Raw genomic sequence first — 22,747 nt, 5'->3', positions numbered from 1 at the left:
AGTTGAATATGTATTACCCTATAATTTTGATGATAGTGTGATTTTTACAGCCAACATGAATCACTTATATTAAATAAATTAATGTCAACTGTTCAACAGATCACTGATGCATATTACTAACAATGTGCTATAAACAATCAAAATCCAAACTCTTTAACATCATTACATACCATTTAAAAATCAGTACTAGGTTTTGGGCAAATTTCCCCATCCATTTGAAAGATGAGGCCATTCAGCTTAAAAAATGTATTATGGATTTGTTTACCTATTCAGACTTTGCTTCAAAGATCATACCGTTAAAATGGAAAGTCCAAGTGTGATGCAGCTTGACCTGAAGATTTGTCTTCTGGATGTTTTTTGTAACCTGTTCTCCAACATATACCAGACCTCGTTCAGTCTCCAAGCTCCTTACAATCTGTTCCCTTCCAAATATATACTAACATATGTATGTGGTTGGTTGATGGAGTTATTACATTTTTTAATAGGCTGCCACATGTTGAAAACCTACCACCACAATGGTACACTTAGTGGTTGATAGTTTGGATATTTGCATCAGTTTTTTATGTGCCATTAAATATAGCATTTATATCAAGTGGGAAAGTCAGCCTAATGTTGATATTTTTTTCACCCATTTGAAATGGATATATGTATAACTTAACAAAATATAAAGGGGAGATATGGACTTAATTGATAATATTGACATTTCTTACTGTTGTTTAGCCCATTTATTGTAACTATGTTTTCATACCGTTTCCTACTTACTATATTTTTTAATCAATTAACGTGATTTATTTTTAATTAATGCTTCCTAATATATCCTAGATATGAGAAAGGTTAGTTAATTAGACTTATTTACGTAAAATGAAATATGTTATGATATTCTACTAATGGAAATTTTAAATAAATTAAGATTCATTAATTTATTTCACTCACCATGGTATATCGTACTTATTCGAACAATTTGTCATACAACCATTATTAATTTTAATGGCCCTATGGTAGTATATGTTAGTTAATTACAATTTTAATCTAATAGGTCTGACTATATCTTAGTGAGTTCATTATACTATATTTTTTCATGAATTAACGTAATTTATTTTTAATCAATGCTTCATAATATAGCCTAGATATGAGAAATGTTAGTTAATTAGACTTAATTACGTAAAATGAGATATGTTATGATATTCTACTTAAGGAAATTTTAAATAAATTCAGATTCATTAATTTATTTCACTCACCATGGTATTTCGTACTTATTCGAACAATTTGTCATACAACCATTATTAATTTTAATGGCCCTATGGTAGTATATGTTAGTTAATTACAATTTTAATCTAATAGATGTGACTATATCTTAGTGAGTTCATTATACTATATTTTTTCATTATACTATATTTTTTCATGAATTAACGTAATTTATTTTTAATCAATGCTTCATAATATAGCCTAGATATGAGAAATGTTAGTTAATTAGACTTAATTACGTAAAATGAGATATGCTATGATATTCTACTTATGGAAATTTTAAATAAATTCAGATTCATTAATTTATTTCACTCACCATGGTATATCGTACTTATTCGAACAATTTGTCATACAACCATTATTAATTTTAATGGCCCTATGGTAGTATATGTTAGTTAATTACAATTTTAATCTAACAGGTGTGACTATATCTTAGTGAGTTCATTTTGCTATATTGTACATATCAGAAAGGTTGTCATATTTTATTTTCCTTAATATAAATTTTGTGAAATTAACTTCAATTAATTTATTTAAGGTACATCAAAATATTTATTCTTTTAATCCATTATAGGTTAAATGAGCTCATATGGAATATAAAAGTGTAGCAAATATAATGTAAGACATTAAGCTAATTAAATAGAAATTATAAGTTCATAAACTGGATGTCTTTCCATATACTACGAAGGTCGACCGACGTTCAAACCACTTGTAACCCTCAGCCCCTTTGTCTTCTACTCCATTCTTCTTCATCCTCGCGCAAGATTTGAACCCGTCCGTCTTCCACTCCAGTCTTCTTCATCCTCACGCAATACCTGAAGGCCACTCGGAATCTTCATGGCTCCAAAACGAGCACCGGTCGAAGCATCCTCCACCGGTTGGAAAGGGAAGAAAACGGCTGTATCAAGGATGTGCAGGACCAAGAAAAATACCTCCGACCGACAACAAGCCAGCCCTAGCAACCACCACACCTCCGATGGAGCAAAAGGCACCACCAACAAAGGAAAACGGCCGGCCGTCGAAGCAAGTCCGGAGGTTCGTAAGAAGGCCACCTTTGATCGATCTACGTTCGCAACCCCTGACCTAGCCCAACGATTTCATCTTCATTTTGCGAATCGGACTGTAATCCTGGGTAGGAACATTGATTTTGCAAAGCTCAGTTATTTCCATTTCGATGTGCTTTTCGCGAAAATGGGTTGGCTTCCTATTGTCTCGTCAAAGAGTTCGTTTTCCCAAGGTTGTCAAATGTTTCTACTCCAATATTGACATTCGAAGATGAAGGACCCATTACTACCACGATTAACGGTGTACAGATCGTTTTTGGTGTTGCTGAACTTGTCAGATTTTAGACATTCCAAATGAAGGGGTTTGTTTGTATGAAGCCAAGAAGTGGCCAAGGGTGGAAGGTTTCAAACCTGCAGAAGCTCATACAGAGGCTATGTGGATACCCGAGATCTAGTAGACCAACTTCTCATTTGGACTGTGTTGAGTCGTATCCTACATCACATGATTCGTACATTTCATCCCTAAAGGAGGCCACCGAGATGATGTATCTTTCTTGGAGGCTTTTTTGGTTGACAGCATTCTCACAGAAAGAAAGGTTAATATTGGTTACATAATTTTCCAACACATGAAAGCATGTTCAATCAGCGAAGATTCAGTTCTCCCCTATGGCATGTTTATCACAAAGATTGTCAAATACTTCAATGTCAATTTGCACAATGAGACAGACGGGAAAAAACTCAAATCATTTGATACATATGATCGGGCTTCACTTCGGCGCATGCATTTTGTTCGGAAGAAAGATGGTTCATGGGCAAGGAAGTCTTCCGTTCCCCCTCAGAGGTTGATGTGTCTTCAGACAATGGGTCCTCTGAGGATGAAGAATATGCATATCAGGATGTACAGGGAAGAACTTCTGCAAAAGCAAATGTCACACAAATACCGTCAACAGGTGGTGTAAGACCTAGGGCGTTAACAAATCATCCTTCACTAATTGGATCGGACGACTCTGAGGCCTTCAGATAACCTCAATGCCCAGATTAGCTCCCTTGTACCCGCTTGAGGAGATTGTATTAGCCAATGACCGACGTTTGACATCTTGGAGAATCGCATTGATGGTTTACACGAGGAAGTGAAGGAGGGTATGCAAGTTATACGAGGCCAGCATGATGAGATGATGGTCTTCTTGCGATCCCACTTCCCGCTTCATGGACCAGACCATATATGACCCTTCTACATTTGTACTATTTTATAGTTATTAAAGTTTCATTCTGTTTTTGGACATTGGCTAATAAATGACTTTTGTAATTATGACTTCTCGTATTACTTATGGATGTAGTGATCGACCATCACATAAATGGCGTAAATGTATTCGTCATCTGATGATGGTATATGGATGATGTATTTTCTTCTACATGTATATGTTATATCTACTTATTTTGTTTATACCTCTTATATATAGGTATTTTCATCTCTTTAAACCTTCTTCTGTAGATTTAAAATGTTGGTGGACATCACATAATTTAGGTTCCCATTTGGGTGCCATGAATATTTTTGTGTTTAAATATTGATTCTGTAATCCATGGTTTCGGATGGCAAAAGGAAGGTTATGCTATTCCATCAAAAGCATAGAAGAATCATGCGTTAGGAAGGTTATATTGAGAATTGGTTCCTCGTAAAACGATGTATTCTCCTCCTTGCTCTAATCTACTATAATGTCTACGAATATGGTTAGCCTACTATATTTTTTTCATAAAACTTGGCCCGTTTCAACGGTTGAGGCAATGCCAATATTTAGTTTGTTTTGCTACCGGTAGCAGTCTTGGTTTGCTTAGCAACGGTGAGAACCTCGGCCAAATTGGTTATAGCCATGATTTTGTGTTGATTGTTCTCAAAGGGAACCGGTCCCGGAGATTAGCATTGCATCAATTCCGATTTGACAATGTTTTGTTAGCATCCTGCTTGTTTACCGGGATAGCCACCTGGTGTCGAGCATTTTTGGGTGGTGCATCAAGAAATGACCAGTGTCTACCGGTCGAGTGCACAAGTCAACCGGTTGCAGTAACGGTCGACCGGTTACTCATTGCTGTATTTGTGGTTTTCTACTCTGGAGAAAAAGTGAAGAACAAAATTCTTAAGATATGTGATGCTTTTGGAGCAAATCGCTACTCTTTTCCTGAAGACCTTGGAAAACAAGCTCAAATGATCACTGAGGTATGCATAAACTCTAAGAGGTTATGTAAATTACATATCTTTGTATGACATTGAGAATTATTCCTTTAATTTGATATTCTAACTTCAGATCAACAAGAATAGTAAATCAACTGACAAAGACCAGTTTACACTAAAAGTGGTTTTATTTCTAGTTAGGATTAAAACTTAGTCTTGCTAGAAGATTAAAGGACTTCATGGTCCAGTTGTAGACGAATTTCCACCATTTTTATGCAGTGGCTGTTAGTGCTGGTTGCAATTAATATTGCTCATTTAGTCAATAAAAATTGCTGTAGAGACACTTCTAAGTTCTAACTAACTGGGGATGATTAAAATTAGGGAGCAGTGAGCTGGTTTGACTGTGGATTAGAGGGTGATTGGTAGATCAACTTAATGACTTAAAGTGACTTAATAACTTAATTTTAAGTTATCAAGTAGATTAAACACATTTGTTAAAATAACTTAATATCACAACTTAAAAGTTAAAAATGATTTTAAGTATTAATTCAAAATAGTTAACTTATTCTTAATCCCAATTTTTTTTTTGTCTTATTTGCCCACATCTATGACTTTAAATTCATAATTCACTTTTTCTAGTAAATATTTTAAGCTTATCTTACAAATCTATAATACTTTTAAGTATAGATGTTTAATAAACAAATTTATTGCTTAAAATTAATGAAAATAAATATTAGTTAAATTTTTTAATTATAAACATTAATTACAACTAACGGGGTAAATATGTCAATTCAATAACTTAAAATAAATTTTAAGTTAATTTTACCAAACAACTTAATACTTAAAATAACAAATAAGTAATAAGTTTTAAATTAACAGCTTAAAAACAATTTAATCTAAAGTTAACTTAAGTCATTAAGTAATAATTATTAAGTTTTACCAAGCACCCACTTAATTATCTGTTTGACTTTTGGAGTGATGTACTCTTCCCATAGCATCATTCTCAGCAAATTCAGGACAATCATTTCATAGCAGGTGGTTATGACACTTTCAAACCTACAATAATGAAGCAGTATTATGGTAAAAATCATAGCATGTACCACATGATATGGTCTTCGCATGATCCTCACCTCATTTAAATTCAGGATGATCATCTGATGGCAGTTGGTCTGCTACTATCAAGTATCAGCCTAGAAAGGTGAAGCTGTACTACTGAACACCCATGTACATATTATGACATTTTATTGATATGGGCACAAGAAGGACATAAATTAATTTGTGGTTCATGGGTTTTCCTGGTTTTTTTACTCAAGGATGAGTAAGAAAGGATGGTCTTTACTGGAATAGTGGAATTCAAATGCACATCATATTCCCTTGAAAAGTATCGTGCATAGGCAAGCATGCCTATGATTAAGAATATGTTGCTTTCTCTTTGTGCATTCTCATGATATTCTTACTATCATGAGTTCATTTTCTTTTCTCAGGTATCTATTCTGTGCATTGAGATCTCTTTTCTTCAGTCAAAATAGTTGAATTACGTGCAATGACATCTCTTTTCTTGTCAATCAGACATGCCACATCAATTTCATTCATGCTACACTACAAACTCCTTTTTCCTTGTATTATTCATCAATATTTGTCTCTTTTCATATTACATTGCAGTTCTTTGGAGATTGCCTTATTACATTCCTTGTATCTTTCTGTGTTTCTTGTGTAACATTTCGACCTTTATGATATGAAATGATATCTGTATCCACTTCAAATTTTAGGTTTCAGGAAGACTGTCAGAGCTAAACACCACAATAGATGTTGGACTGTTGCACCGTGGCAATTTGTTACAGACCATAGGCGATCAATTTGAGCAGTGGAACCTTTTGGTTGTTCTATTTTACTTGATGGAATTTTAATTTTGTAGTTGATGTAGCATGGACAAATGTATTTCTGTGCTTACCTAAAAGTCAAATACTTCATCTTAAATTCATAGATGCAGGATTGCGATTTATTTAAATTATTTTCAGTCATTGATATGGTTCTTTTTAACCTTAAGCTGAGGAAGGAAAAATCCATCTACCATACTCTAAACATGCTTAGCATTGATGTAACGAAAAAATGTCTTGTAGCAGAGGGGTGGAGTCCCACTTTTGCAACAAAACAGGTAGTTTGCCTTCATTGCATGGATGTTTTGATGGATGGTTGTGATCCAACATGAACATATTCTGGACCTGATTTGTGCAAATTCAGGATGCATTGCAGCGGGCAACATTTGACTCCAACTCACAAGTTGGAGCCATTTTCCAGTTTTTGCATACGATAGAGTCGCCACCAACTTATTTCCGCACAAACAAATTCACTTATGCTTTTCAAGAAATTGTTGATGCATATGGCTTAGTTCCACTCAGATTGTTTTCACTGCTTCTTTATTAGTTAAGGTAACAATTATGCATTAATAATGCATGTGCATGAGAATATCAGGAGTACTACTACCAAGCAAACCCTGTCCTAACCTTTGGGATTGTCTCCATGATCCTGTTTTTCCATTACATTTAAGGATAACAGTCAGGGTGGGTTTGGGGACTGGGCAGCCTAATCATAACCTGTTTTTAAACTGCTAACATGTGCCAATATGGTATTAGAATAGAGAAGGCGATGAAGTAGGCTGGGGGGCCTTCTGAGGAATTGCTTTAGTTTTTAATTTTCCAATTAACCACATAAATGCCATACAAGACTGATTGTAGTGTACATAACAGGTTAAGCTGGCATGGAGAAGGTCCTTATAAGGCTATTTGTTGTCTAAAATAATCAATGTGTGAACATTTTGAACCATTGAACCCTACTTTTTAAAATTGGGAGACCTCCTTTTAATTGAAAAGGCATGTAAAATGTACGACATTGAACCTATTTCTGATGATGTTTCCTTGTAAATATGAGGCTCTTAACATTCAAAGAAGTCTACATTGCTTGTAATATTAAACATAATATGAACCTGTAATAGTCCTTACTAGTTGCCTTCGTATTTCTTTGCTCTTCCATGTTACATGTAAAGGTTGTAGACGTCAAGGAGTCTACAATAGACCTCTAAAGTATTTATATTAAACTACTTTTAAGTTAAGAACTAAACCACTTTTAAGTTAAATATCATTGATAAATAGTGTTAGTTTATTCAATAAATAAAAATTACCCAATTTTTTTATTCTCTACTAGTTACCAACCGGTCGAGAAAATGGATCAACCGGTAGCAAGTTGTTTTGCTACCGGTAGCCACTGGTCATTTTGGGAGGTGCATCAATAAATGACCAGTGTCTACCGGTCGAGTGCACAGCTCAGCCGGTTGCAGAAAACCGGTCGACCGGTTACTCATTAATACACTAGGGTGCTATATGGTTGCCTGCTTGCATAATTATCGTACTAAGTTTTCGCCATCTTTGTCCTTATTAAAACCATTCTTGAGTTACTATTTCAAATCGATTTTTGGCACAATTAGATCATCTCAAAATAATTTGTGTAACTTGTGAATTTAGGTAATGGAAGTTCCTTAAAAGAGACTTCAGATTGACCTCCTCTCGTTGGTGCTGAAAATGGATCACAGAGATTTTAATGCAGATGTTGGCGTAGATACGATATGTATGTTGCCTATTTTCACCTGAACCTGGTTGAGACTCCATGAATTAATTCTCAACCACTTTCAATTTGACTCAACTTGATCTTACCTTGTGTTTTCTCACAGCAGTCCTTGAAAAAGTGTTTATGTTTTACAAACTGACCAGGATGAGCCAAGGTTCAGTGTTTATGTTTATGCTGTGACTGATTTTTTTAGCTAATTTAAACATCCCTCTGTTATGGCAGTTATGCAAGGAGATTCACTGCCACAACAGGTAAAGACTGAAACATAATATTATAGAAGTTGTTTTGTTTCCAGGTTAAGTTAGTTCAATATTATTAATTGGCTTTTTGATGCAGCTTCCTCTTAGGGCCTGGGCTTTGCAAGCAGTGCTGGAATATTTCAAGCAATTTTATGGCAACCCTCCAATCAACATCCATGAAAATGGTTTTTCTCTATCTCTTAAATATGTTCTGGTAGTTTTACATTAGAGAATAATGGTTCAAGTTCAAGTGGACCATATTATGCAAACCTGACTCAAGTATTTTGTTGGGGTTAGCAGACAGGGGTGAGGTTCACTGGGGCCAGCAAATCCCATTTTCTTTTCATCTTGAGTCATCGTCTGACAGTCGAACTTTGTATGCTATGTGTCACCAGATCAACAAACACCCCATAATGCATCCTTAGATGACCTGGGAAGAGTGAAATATTTGCAGGAATACATTGGGAGTGTGCTTGATGCAGTAAGGTATGTCTATTTCTGATACAGCCTTGATACAATTAACTTGTAGAAATTGCTTTTCATTCCTTTGATTCACTTCTAAATGAGCTCCTTCAAAAATTTTCTTTGAAATGGTACATAAGCTCTTATTCCCCTGACCTGGTTTTCTATTATCCTTCTTTCATTGTGCTTTGCTACCTTTTTCATTGGAAGGTTATGGGCTTTTCTAGGTTCGTTCTTAATTTTTAGCCCTGTATTGAATTCATCCTCCAAAAAATATGTTCCCCGAGACGGAAAAACAGAATTATCAATCTATATAACACATTGATAGGATGAAGTAATGCAAGACAAACCAAAATTATCCCCTACCGTAACAAGGAAACATGATGACTAAACATCAGCACATCCACTAATTATTATTTTTTTATATACGTAAGAAATTGTATTAAAAAGGCGCGAAAATAGAGCAATGTAAAACACAAAGAATCAATTGATAAAAATATCATATCATATATATATGGAAATCTCACATGTACAATAACATAGATATGACATTGATAATAATGATATGCATGAGAGACTCCTAGATCCTATACATCCTAGATCCTAGATCCTATAAATATCTCCCCCTTTAGCAACATAAAAAGAAACGAAGGGGGATCCGAAACACACTCAAGGCTGAGGAGGCGGTGGTGGAAACACAGAACGTAGGTAAGCCATCATCTCCTCGTGCTGACTCTCCTGGCGGCTCTCAAGCCGCTCAATCCTCTCTACGAGATGCTCAAACTGAGAGGTGAAGGCGGCCTCAGACTGATCGATGTGATCCTCTATGGAAGAAAAACGGGTATCATGCACTACGGCTAACTCCTCCATACGGGTCCCGAGAGAGCTGATCTGTGCTGACAAGTCCATCCAGGGTGGATAATCAGGAGCATGAGGAGCCTGAGATGGTAGCTCGGTAAATGATGGCTGCGATGAAGGGCCTGCTGTGAAGGACGGCTCAGTCATCATAGGCTCGGATAAGGTGGCCTCAAAATGAATCCCCTCTGACTGATGTGGAGGCGGAATGTCAACATCGGCCCTCTCTGCTCAAAGTCCCTCTGAGGGTCCAACCCATCCTCCATCTCTCTGATCTCGGCCTCCTCCTCTACTCCTGGGTGTATCTGATCATGTCCGCGAGCCTGTCGCTCGGCTTTCCTAACCCAGGAGCCATCGGGTGCCTTCTCGAACTTCATGCGCCCCAGAGACTGCGCATCATACGTGTCATAAGTGGTGGGGGCCTCAAAATCTGTCTCTCTACTCAAGTCGATCCCGGCATCCTTGAAAGCACGGGTAAGGAATCGGCCGTATGGGAGTACACGTGTCGAGCTCTCAACACAGGAGATCATGTGCATCATCATAAGGTAGCCAACATGAATCCGTCTCCTGGTGAGGATCGAGTCAACAATGAAAGCCTCGAGATAGGAGACCTCGTCTCGATGACCTCCACGTGGCAAAAGAATCGAACAAATCATATGGTGAAGGACTCAGCTAGTCACTGTCAAGCTGTGTGCCGATGGTTTTCCCATCCCTGAGGATCGGCAAGTCCGCACAACCTCTGAACAGCCTCTCTAGGCTCAAATCCCGGCACAGTGGGCCACACCTTGGCCTCATAAACACGGAGTCCAACCGAAGGGATGTCGAGAATGCGGCAGATGCTCTCGGGACTCAAACGGATCTCAACGCCTCTCACAGTGGATAATACGGGTCCTCCAACCTCGTAGGTCGCCCGAGAATAGAAAGCCCGTACCAGAGTCGGGAAGACGGGCTCAGAGATCGTCACTACGGGCAGCCATCCCATCCATCCGAACAACCCCTCAAAGCCAAAGTGTGAAGTTGGGAGAAATTGACACTTCTCCCTGGGATGACTTTCCTCTGAGCAAATTTTTGCTTGTAGCGCTGATAGTCCTCATTCGAACTGAAGAGTGCCGTGTCAAACCTCGCCTTTCGGCGAGCCTCCGTCTGCTCGGGCTGAGATGGCTCAACAGACGCTTGCTCTGAGCCCTGGAAGTCCTCGTCTCTCTCCGCGGTGCCATCAATGAAGTGAAAGAGGTGAAGAAGGAGTCCAAACAAAGAATGAAATCAAAGAGGAAGATGCAACCACAAACCCGAAACCCTTGACGCTTGGAGATGCAGCTGAACAGCCCTCACACGCGCGGTGAAGAGAGGAGATGCCCTGAAGAGGTGAAACCCTGGGTTTCAAACCAAAACCCTAGCCCAAATCCGTCCCAAAATGAAGTCCCCATAATGCAAACGGTCCCAAAACTGGCCAAAACCTCTTCGTGAAGCAAGGATATGAAGGGGCGGGAAGCTCTGGAGGCGAAAATGGGAGAAATGAAACGCGCGGGGGCCGTTTTAAATTCTCTGGCCCGACTAACTGGTCGACCGGTTACACACCCGGTCGACCGTCTGGTCAGCGCCATTTTCTTTGTAAAAAAGGGGAAAAACCGTTTGGTCAGCGCCATGGTGATGGTTGCACCACCATCTTTTGAGATGAAGCCATGATTCTGAGAACAAGATAAGAGCTCCCATTAAGGCCATCAAAGTAGAGTTTTTGGGAGTCGACATCACAGCGGAGTGAATAGTCTGGGTCACCACAGTTGGGGTTTGCGCTTAGAGGATATGGGACCTGTATGGAGCCACAGTTTGGACAGTCCTTTTGGGAAGAAGAGTGGTGACAGAAGAAAAGAAGAAAGAGAAGAGAGCTACAAAGGAGAGGTCGTTTCATGCTGGGAATAATTGCCATCATTTTGCAAGAGCCAATGGCAGAGCTGAAGGGGTTATGGTATAAGGAAGAAGGAAAGTGGGTATCAAACCAGTTGAGGATGAACCAAAAAACCAAAATCCTTAGGGCATATTTGGATGTGCAATAAAATTGAATTGCTTAACTATGTTTCATATATAACTTTTTGAATAAATTCATAATTGAGATCAATAGCAAACTGTGATTTATGACAATGGACCCCCTTTTTAAAATGTCCATGTTCTTCATTATGGATGTACTTTTAAAATATGTGCAAAACATAATGTTTTTCCATAATGGTCACATTCAATTTCTAGCTATCATCCAACATGCTCTTAACATCCAGAAAGCAAACTTAAGAAATTGAAACAAGTCACCTCAATTGTTGCATTTGGAGGGATTTCCTGGACTCCTTTACTTCCATATGCTAGCTCAGGAGGAACAATTAGTAATCGCTGCAGCCAAAAAAACATCCAATTAAGCAGCAGGTGAACTATTGACTTGGATTCTTACTACCTAGTGCAGTATTGAACAGTCAATATTGTGGAGAGGACAAGAAGCTTCCACCAGATTCACCATATAGACAGATAATAACAAATCTCAAGACAACATAAATAAACCATTCTGTGGAGAGTGCAGGCATCAGATACATATGTCATTTACACAATTACATATGGTAAAAGAACAATTATATCTGTGAAACTATAAGAGTTCTCTTTGTTATTGATCTGTTCTGGAGTGGTAATACATTGATATTGAAGAAAAAAGGAATAATGTGGATCATGTCTGAAAAATGTGAACTATAAGTCATGGTAAAGATCATAATTTTCAAGATACCACTAGGGAAATTCATTACCTGGCCTCCTACTTTCATGCCTTCAACACCTAGGTCTAATCCTTTGAGAACAGATCCCCTCTCAGATTGACCTACATCAAATCCATAAGGCTGCAGCAATAAAAAGAATAAACATGTTAGGAGCCAAAAGATCGCCTGGGGTACAAGGACATCTTGGTGTGTGATGATGTTCAGACTTGGCCTACCACAATGCTAAAACCTAATGGGAAATGGTAAGGAACATTGGACTATCTTCCTTATACCTTATTGTTGGTATAGAAGGAGTAAAACTTATGGTTTTAAAAAGAAGAACCAGTGGACCTAAGAAACTACTATGAGGATGACAACTATTTTGGGGCTTTGTTCACCAGTCTCAGGCGCTGCTAGGATGGGTTTTTTTTTTAAGCAATTAGTTGTTCTAAATGAATCTTGGAGTTAGTTGGTTCACTCTATTGTGATGTCTATAGATGTCCATTTATAGCTGTTTCTTCTGTATATATATGGAGAATTAACTCTCTTACTACAATTAAGTACACTGACCATTGTGAAAAATTTTGCTACTCAAATCTTAGCGTTCCACCTCCAACACCAAGTCCTTGTCTACTTGTCATAAAGGTGATGCCCTTCCACTTAGCAACATAGTGGACCTACAAGATGAGTTTAACACAACTAAATCCATTATATATGGATTTTTCTTGGTAATGGATGACAACAAGAGCAGAATATTTCTGTAATTTTTTAAGACAACCAAGCATCAATACAATTTCAAATAAAATCTGAAATTCTATGAAACATAAAGCAAATGCATAAAATATAAACTGGTGTAGTGCAAAAGAACACTTTTATTGATTTCTAGACACAACTGCAACTGCCTATGCTTAACCATTCCTAATGACATGTTGAATCAAAATAACTGATTTTCTTGAGGTTCTTGTTAGGCGTGACCATCAGCTATTTCAAATTTAAAATAAGAGCCCAAAAGAAAGTTTAGGAAATAAATTAGAAGTTAGTGATTTTCAAAACAGACATTTACAAATTATTATAAGTATAAAAGTAGAACAACATATGTTCTAACCAGGAAGATGTAAGTCTAAAGCATTTTGGATGAGATCATATCAAACATTTAAGGGTGTCATGCCCAAATGCATTGCAACTAACACATTTTTTTTTTTTATGTCTGATATTATTATTGTAACATTTACAAAATTTAATAAAATAAAGTTATTACAAAATGGTGTATGTAAACCGGTCGACCGGTTATATTCAACCGGTTGGCTACTTATCTCAACCGGTAGCCACTGCCTCTTTTAGTTGCTGCATTGTCAAAGGGGCAGTGGCTACCGGTTGAGATAAGTAGTCAACCGGTTGAATATAACCGGTCGACCGGTTTACATACACCATTTTGTAAGTTGTAATTTGTTTGGATTCCTCCATAGATTCGTGTATTGATGGGCCATTTCATATTTGCTTGACGAAGGGAAGACATTGATTGGTGCATTACCATATGAAGCAGTTTATGTTGCATTCTGACCTGTCAACCTTTGCATGTCTTTCATGCTTCTAAAGGAAGCATCTCTATCAAATTCCATTTCTGCCCTGGATTCACCTTAATTACTCATCAAGTTACCCTTAGTAAGTGATGCCTATGTTTTCTAGAACCAAGGCATGACAATGTGGCAATATAGCCTCTTTCAATGATAATAGCAGTCTCTTTGGACATTTGAGTGCATTGGCATTTGTTATATATAACGGAAGCATCAAGAATGAGAGCTGTTGATACTTGGTTGTGGAGTGTATCAATCAGTCTATTTGTGGTAAGGGAAAGTTGTTGCTAAGGCTCACCTTGTTCAGGTCCATGTAATTCATCGAATTTGCCACTTTTGATTTCTCTCAGCACCAATACTATACCTGCCATCCAGATCAGAAACTTGACTCCTTTATGAATCCAACTACTATAAGTTAAATCAACTTCTTGACTTCAAATTCAGGTACATTCTGGTTCAATTTTTTATCTGCTAGACTTGCTGGTGTCTGGGTTTAACATGGAGTTGTCCCCTGATAAGGAAAGGGTCCTGCTGGACTATACTGCATGCACCATGCAAACACATTTTGATTAGTTTTCAAAGGGGGGAAAATAGATAAAAGAAAATTAATGACGTCTGATATGGACTATCCTCTCTGATGGGGCTTCTAATATGATAACAGACTCCACCTCCTTGGAGGTATAGAAGGACTCTCTCTCTGTCCATCCCAGTTTACTTTTGCATTTGTTATTTGTTATTTGTTTCAGGCAGAGATGACTTTGAAGCAATTAGAGAACCTTAGCCCTCCCATAATGAAGCAACTTATTCCTCTGGTGGAGCAACTTCCTCCATTATACATGGACTTGATCAAGGGAAGAGAAGATTTTGCTCTAAAACCCGAAGAAACTCGTCGGGTAGTATGTAAAACCTCTAGCTATTGTTTGATTTATTTAATTCCCTCAGTACACATGGATATGGTTTTTTTCCCTTCATCACTACATGCTTTTATTTTCATTTACAATTTTAATGCTTTGCTGGAATGAGCTAATAATATATCGACAATTTAAGTTATTTTGTCGACTTGTAGAACTTGATTGCCAATATGATTTATCTGAATTCAACTGAAGAACTGTATCACCATCCCTACCCTGTGGCATGAGTGCATGTCTTGGTACAAACAAATTAGATGTGATGGCAACAAGTTTTGGAGTTGGATACAACATGATGCACCTAAAACCTCCTTCATGAAGAGCCATGTAGCTGATGAGTTCCTAAGTTTTAAAATATCTAATTTGATGTTTTGTACTCACCCTAATGTCTCTATCTCTCTCTCTTGCAAAGGGATGCACTTAGTTTAACATGGAGCATTATTTTCAATGTTCATCTCCTGTAAGACGTAAGCTAGCATAGACATAATTTTTCTATTCCTTTTCTATTTTTTTCCCTCTTTTTGTAAGTTTGAACATGGTTTGAGGGTATTCTATGTATTTTAGACAAGGAAATGCACAAACAACGAAGCGTTGACCGCGTTGACCGTAATCTGGGGGTCGACCGGTTTGTCGGGGCTGAGAATTTGAAGAGACTCCCGCGCCTCAGTTTCTCAGCCATTACTTCTGGTTCTTCAACCGTTGTGCCGTTCCAGCTGCCCTGAACGGATTTTTGACTCCATTACAGCCTTCTGACAGGTAAGGATAGGATTTTGGAGCCTAGGGTTTTGGATTTTGGGACCTAGTGCTTCTCATTCGAGCGATTTCCTCCTCAGTTCATGCGTCAGATCCTGCGTCAGTGTCTTCCCGTACTTGAGGGCTTTCAGGTGTGTGTGCATCCCTCCCTTCAGGCTTGTCTCCTTCATCTCAGCCTTTCGGATGGCGCCTAGGAGAGAGTCAGCCGCTTCCAGGGCTCAGGGCAAGCGCCCTGCTGAGCCATCTCAGCCAGATCAGTCCGAGGCTCGCCGAAAGGCGAGGTATGACACCGCTCTTTTCGGGTCTGTCGAAGACTACCAAAGATATAAACAAAAATTCGCCCAGAGGAAAGTTGTTCCAAGGAGAAGCATCAATTTCTCCCAGCTTAAGTACTTTCGATTTGAGGAGTTATTTGGACAGATGAGATGGCTGCCAGTGGTGACTATTTCGGAGCCTATCTTCCCCACTCTGATTTGCGCTTTCTACTCACGGGTGACCTACGGGGTTGGAGGACCGATCACTTCCACTATCAGAGGAGTTGAGATCACCTTGAGTCCGGAGAGCATTTGCCGGATTTTCGATATACCATCAGTTGGACTCAGGGTGTATGAGTCCAAGGTGTGGCCCACGGTGCCGGGATTTGAGCCCAGAGAGGCTATTCAAAGGCTGTGTGGACTTCCCGATGGCCAGGAGATGGGCAAACCCTCTGCACATAGCCTGACAGTGATCAGCTGTATCCTGCATCACATGGTCTGCTCCATTCTGTTGCCACGCGGCGGACATCGAGACGAGGTATCCTACCTCGAGGCTTTCATAGTGGATTCCATTTTGATAGGGAGACGGATTCATGTCGGATACCTGATGATGATGCATATGATATCTTGCTATGAGAGCAAGACCCGCGTGCTCCCCTATGGTCGCTTCCTCACAGAGTATTCAAGGATGCCGGGGTTGATTTGAGCCGTGAGACAGATTTAGAGGCCCCAACCACGTATGACACATATGACGAGTAGTCTCTGGGGCGGATGAAGTTTGAGAAGGCCCCTGATGGCTCTTGGATCAGGAGAGCTGAGCGACCACCGGCACAGGACCAGGGGTAAGGGACAGATGCATTCAGGAGATGAGGAGGAGGCCGAGATTCGAGAGATGGAGGTTGGGTTAGACCCTCAGAGGGACTTTAAGCAGAGCATGCCTGAGTGTGGCATTCCTCCTCCTGAGCCAATGATACCTGAGCCGGCATACACAGCTGGACCATCTGAGTCATTCTTCACTGAGCCTTCTCACGCAGAGATACCATTTCAGGCACCTCACGCACCGTGGATGGATTTATCCGCTCAGATCAGTTCTCTCGGGACTCGTATGGAGGAGCTTGCAGTCGTCAATGATAGTCGTTTCCACTCTATGGAGGATCGCATAGAGGAGTATCAGACCGGCTTCACATTGCAGTTTGAGCATCTCGATCAGAGACTTGGGCGTCTTGAGGAGCGTATGGATCAGCAGCATGAGGAGATGATGGCCTACCTTCGCTCAGTGTTTCCTCCACCTCCGCCTTGATATATTCGAGACCTTGGTTTATGCGCATGCAGGGTTGTTGTCCTAGCATTACTTGTAATTAACAGGAATCTGCAACATTGTGTTTTTAATCAGAAGTTTTGCCATTGTTTCATTCAACCACTTCTGAGGGAGACAATCATTGTGAAAAGATCTAGATCTTATTTATGTGTGTGCTTATTGTCCTGGCATTATTTGTGATTGAATTCTAAATGGCATCTTTGCTTTTAGAATCAGAAGTTTCTTCTTAATTTTGATTTAAAAATTTTCAAGGGAGAGACTCAATCTGAAATAGGGATATTCGGATTTATAAAAAGAATCTCCTTATTGGGATATTCACCTCTATAAAAAGAATCTCCGTATTGTTTTTTTGGATGTTACTGAGCAGTTGAGGATTTCTATTGATTTTTCATATTGTTAAATATTCTTCTACATTGATGTGTATCATCTAGTAGTGACAAATCAGACTTTGCTTTTTTACTTGTGCGTTGGATTAAAATATGGGATTGGACGTGTGTTATATTTTAAAACTTGTTTTGTTATTGATCTGTTATAGTATAAATTTTCTGTACTATACACAAAGCAAAAGTGAAAAGGAAAACACAACAGATATGCACAAACGAGGAGCAGTATAGATAAAATTAGAAATTGTAATTCTTGCAGGATACCTTATGGTAGAATATTAGGATCCCAGTGGGAAGACAAAAATTTACATGGAGCATTAATGTCCCCCTGAGATGAGAACAGGATTTTTTACTTTTTTCCTAGGAACTTCCCCATTACAAAAAGTTATCTTATTTCTTTCCCATGTGGCCTGGAAAGGTTATTTCTGCATTTCTCTTGAACATTGCCAAGAGAGATTTCATAGTATTAGGGTCTGTTTTGATTAACTTCAGAGATTTCATGGTTTAGTGTCTCTCTCCTCCTCTTTGACTTACACTTTTGTGTTGTAGATGTTTGTGTTGCTGAACACATACTTTGAATTATTTGGTAAAGCTTTACTGAAATATTTTGGTTGCACCTAATCTGTAAATCTATGCTCTTCTTTGCAAAGAAGAAATATAATGGCAGTTGTAAAATAAATAATCCCACCAATTAACAAAAAGCATTGTAGCTATTGTCTACTGACACCATCTAATGTATGTGTTGGTGAAAGGTGGCCATGTTTCTCTTGCCAAACTGGCAGAATAATGGATTTTGCGTTCTTCTAAGATTTTTCAGATTGCATTTTCCAGAGACGCTTATGTTACTGCATTGAAGGAAACTGAACAATTTCTTTGGGCTGGTTCTGAAATGGATGCGGTGAGTTTGAAGAGTTTGACAGTGTTCCAATTTTTTATTATTTTTATGTCTCATGGAGATGTAATTGATAACAAGTATGTCTGAACTAATTAGATTTATCCTGCACTGGAATATAGGTGAGGACCATGGCAAAGAATTTGATTGAAGCCCAGAATTAGGCTGAAGGCATAAAATATTGTCTTTGTAAAATTGAATCATGGTCATGTAATCAGAGCCACAATTTGGAGAAAGTAGATTTGGAACATGTTAACAATTTTCTGAATTTGAATCCTCTGCCTTGCATTGAGCCTGGGCATCTTAAATTAAAGGTGAATTGAAGCTGTAGTTTCTGCTCTGTGCAATCCTTCAATCTGCCAATTGAAATTCTTACAGCTGTTGGTTCTTTTTTGAACAGGGTTATGCAGAAGAGGCAATGATTTTGGTTCAGGAAATTGATTCTGCCTTGTCAACGAGTTCAAAATCCTCTGTATATAAACTCCCCACTTTATTCCCTCAGTTACCATACTTACAGTGTATTCTTCAGATCGTGTGGAAAGAAATTCTAATCACATGATTATGTTTTGTCTATATCTATTAGTCTGATACACTTTATTCCATTATTGACTATTGTTCCTTCAGATCGCTGAGTTGGAACAGCTATATTCCAGAGCGTGTGAGGTACCTATCTATGTAAAGGAAATGGAGAAGTTGATGGCAAGGATTTATGCATTGAAGGTATATAATTTTTTAATCCATTATCCAACCTCAGGGTTGACTTCGTACTGCACTTGAGTTTTTCTTTTGGCTGTCATTGTCAGTCATTTGAAACATTGTTAAATGTCAATTAATTTTGGAATAGGTGCAAACTGGTCTTTGTTCTCTTGCTTACTGTTGTAGTAATTGGCCATTATAGTACCATTTCTGCATTATGTTAGATGGTTATCAATATTACTCTTGCTTACTGTTCTAGTAATTGGGCATTATAGTACCATTTATTATGAAGAGTCATATTAGGGTGCGAGGCATAAGCAAAATGAAGTATATGAACCGGTCGACCGGTTAGCTTCAACCGGTTGGCTACTTATGTCAACCGGTAGCCACTGCCCCTTTTGGTTGCTGCATTGTCAAAGTGGCAGTGGCTACCGGTTGAGATAAGTAGCCAACCGGTTGAAGATAACCGGTCGACCGGTTCATATTTCATTGTTTAAATTGTAATTTGTTTGGATTCCTCCATACATTCCTGTATTGATAGGCCATTTGGTATTTTGCTACATGTAAGTGCTCTTTCTTTGAAGGGACATCATTGTGGTAAACGAACATCCATATAACCCAACCTTTAGTTGCGTGCAAGCGGTTATATATTTTATGAGAAGGTGCGTTAATAATAAAGGTCGAATTGAAGGCCTTAAGGTGGAATTTGTGTCTCCTAACACGGAAGTTCAAAAACAGTAGCACACAAGGTAGGGATAATCCAATGGGAATAATGTTAAAGACGATGGTCAATGCAATGACACTCGACTAACATGGTGCTCAACTCTATCATGTAGTATATGCATAGGGAAAAAAAATTTGTTTGGGGTAAGTGATATGAATTTTATAATTGAAAATGTATGTATAGGGATGAGTATAGCTGAATGTTTACTCAGCCATATTTAAAATACATTTACACAAACTAAATATTATAAGCATTACAAACCTCTTAATCCAGCTTCAAGTCTTCGAATTGTGATCTTGTAATGCTCGAACAATCATCTATTGACTAATCATGACATCCTCGTACATTGTGATGAATAAGAAGAGAAGGTCTATACAATTTTGGGAGGTGGTCAAATGATATCCGGGAAAATCCAAATCCAAAAATACTAAAAAATTCACAAGGGTACGAAGAATGTGAGGAATGCTCACATTCTTCGTACCCTCCCAAATCTCCACTTCTTTGGAGGTGTCAAAATTTTTTGTGGCATCATATGGCTTGGATGTTGTTTAAATAGGTTCGTTACACTTGGAAGGTGATCAAATGATATCCGAAAAAATTGAAATCCAAAAATACTCAAAAATTAACAAGGGTACGAAGAATGTGAGGAATCCTCACATTGTTCGTACCCTCCCAAATCTCCACTTATTTGGAGGTTTTAAAAATTCTTGTGGCATCATATGGCTTGGATGTTGTTGAAATAGGTTCGTAACACTTAGAAGGTGGTCAAATGATTTCCGAGAAAATCGAAATCTAAAAATACTAAAAAATTCACAAGGGTACGAGGAATGTGAGGAATCCTCACATTGTTCGTACCCTCCCAAATCTCCACTTCTTTGGAGTTTTTAAAATTTTTGGGACATCATGTGGCTTGGATGTTGTTTAAATAGGTTCGTTACACTTGGAAGGTGGTGAAATGATTTCCGGAAAAATCCAAATCCAAATATACTAAAAAATTAACAAGGGTACGAAGAATGTGAGGAATCCTCACATTGTTCGTACTCTCCCAAATCTCTACTTCTTTGGAGGTTTCAAAATTTTTTGTGGCATCATATGGCTTGGATGTTGTTTAAATAGGTTCGTTACACTTAGAAGGTGATCAAATGATTTCCGTAAATATCGAAATCCAAAAATAATAAAACATTCACAAGGGTACGAAGAATGTGAGGAATCCTCACATTGTTCGTACCCTCCCAAATCTCCACTTCTTTGGAGTTTTTAAAATTTTTGTGGCATCATATGGCTTGGATTTTGTTTAAATAGGTTCGTTACGCTTAGAAGGTGGTCAAATGATATCCGGAAAAATCGAAAGGTAAAAATACTAAAAAATTCACAAGGGGTACGAAGAATGTGAGGAATCCTCACATTCTTCGTACCCTCCCAAATCTCCACTTTTTTTGAGGTTTTAAAATTTTTTGTGGCATCATATGGCTTGGATGTTGTTTAAATAGGTTTGTTACACTTAGAAGGTGATGAAATGATATCCGGAAAAATCAAAATCCAAAAATACTAAAAAATTCACAAGGGTACGAAGAATGTGAGGAATCCTCACATTCTTCGTACCCTCCCAATTCTCCACTTCTTTGGAATTTTTAAAATTTTTTGGGGCATCATATGACTTCGATATTGTTTAAATAGGTTTGTTACACTTGGAAGGTGGTCAAATGATTTCCGAGAAAATCGAAATCCAAAAATACTAAAAATTTCACAAGGGTACGAAGAATGTGAGGAATCCTCACATTCTTCGTACCTTCCAAATTCTCCACTTTTTTGGAGTTTTTTAAATTTTATGGGACATCATATGGTTTGGATGTTGTTTAAATAGGTTCGTTACACATGGAAGGTGGTGAAATGATTTCCAGAAAAATCCAAATCCAAAAATACTTAAAATTTCAAAAAGGTACGAAGAATGTGACGAATTCTCACATTATTCGTACCCTCCCAATTCTCCACTTCTTTGGAGGTTTTAAAATTTTTTGGGGCATCATATGGCTTGGATGTTGTTTAAATAGGTTCGTTACACTTAGAAGGTGATCAAATGATATCCGGAAAAATCGAAATGCAAAAATACTAAAAAATTCACAAGGGTACGAGGAATGTGAGGAATCCTCACATTGTTCGTACCTTCCCAAATCTCCACTTCTTTAGAGTTTTTAAAATTTTTGGTGGCATCATATGACTTGGATGTTGTTTAAATAGGTTCGTTACACTTAGAAGGTGGTCAAATGATATCCGGAAAAATCGAAATCCAAAAATACTAAAAATTTCAAAAGGGTACGAAGAATGTGAGGAATCCTCACATTCTTCGTACCCTCCCAATTCTACACTTGTTTGAAGTTTTTAAAATTTTTTCGGACATCATATGACTTGGATATTGTTTAAATAGGTTCCTTACACATAGGAGGTGGTGAAATGATTTCCGAAAAAATCCAAATCCAAAAATACTAAAAAATTCACAATGGTACGAAGAATGTGAGGAATCCTTACATTCTTCGTACCATCCCAAATCTCCACTTCTTTGAACTTTTAAAAATTTTTTGGAACATCATATGACTTGGATGTTGTTTAAATTAGTTTGTTACACTTGGTAGGTGATCAAATGATATCCGGAAAAATCCAAATCCAAAAATACTAAAAAATTCACAAGGGTACGAAGAATATGAGGAATTCTCATATGCTTCGTACCCTCCAGATTCTCCACTTGTTTGAAGTTTTTAAACTTTTTGGAACTTAATATGACTTGGATATTGTTTAAATAAGTTCATTACACTTAGAAGGTGATCAAATGATTTCCGGAAAAATCCAAATCCAAAAAATACTCAAAATTTCAGTACATTGTGAGGGTATGAAATGGATCGAAAAATTCAAAATGGAAATTTACTGAAAA

At 38.0% G+C, this 22,747-nt stretch overlaps 1 protein-coding gene and 1 long non-coding RNA gene across 2 annotated transcripts; one reads left to right on the top strand and one right to left on the bottom strand.

The window, feature by feature from the left end:
- Positions 1-7,981: 7,981 nt before the first annotated feature.
- Positions 7,982-8,439, top strand: LOC117928187. Its single transcript, XR_004653569.1, has 3 exons — positions 7,982-8,034; positions 8,257-8,285; positions 8,371-8,439. It is a non-coding gene; the product is annotated as an uncharacterized LOC117928187 (long non-coding RNA).
- Positions 8,440-11,810: 3,371 nt separating this feature from the next.
- On the bottom strand, positions 11,811-14,215 carry LOC117906724 (peptidyl-prolyl cis-trans isomerase FKBP16-4, chloroplastic-like). The gene is made up of 4 exons (XM_034819893.1): positions 14,192-14,215; positions 12,923-12,996; positions 12,371-12,461; positions 11,811-11,969 (listed from the first exon to the last, which is right to left on the bottom strand). Exons 1-4 carry the CDS (start codon positions 14,213-14,215, stop codon positions 11,850-11,852), a joined length of 309 nt encoding a protein of 102 aa, XP_034675784.1. The 3' UTR covers positions 11,811-11,849.
- Positions 14,216-22,747: the final 8,532 nt, after the last annotated feature.

Source organism: Vitis riparia, chromosome 2 (assembly GCF_004353265.1).
Source record: "Vitis riparia cultivar Riparia Gloire de Montpellier isolate 1030 chromosome 2, EGFV_Vit.rip_1.0, whole genome shotgun sequence".
In the NCBI taxonomy this organism is placed as follows: domain Eukaryota; kingdom Viridiplantae; phylum Streptophyta; class Magnoliopsida; order Vitales; family Vitaceae; genus Vitis; species Vitis riparia.
This window is presented reverse-complemented; position numbering and strand designations above follow the sequence as displayed.

Coding starts and splice junctions, on each gene's coding strand:
- LOC117906724 (XM_034819893.1), bottom strand. CDS start 14,215: ATGAATTACATGGACCTGAACAAG. Junction 12,997..14,191: donor ATTACATGGACCTGAACAAG/GTGAGCCTTAGC, acceptor CTCATCTTGTAG/GTCCACTATGTTGCTAAGTG. Junction 11,970..12,370: donor GCATGAAAGTAGGAGGCCAG/GTAATGAATTTC, acceptor TTTTGGCTGCAG/CGATTACTAATTGTTCCTCC.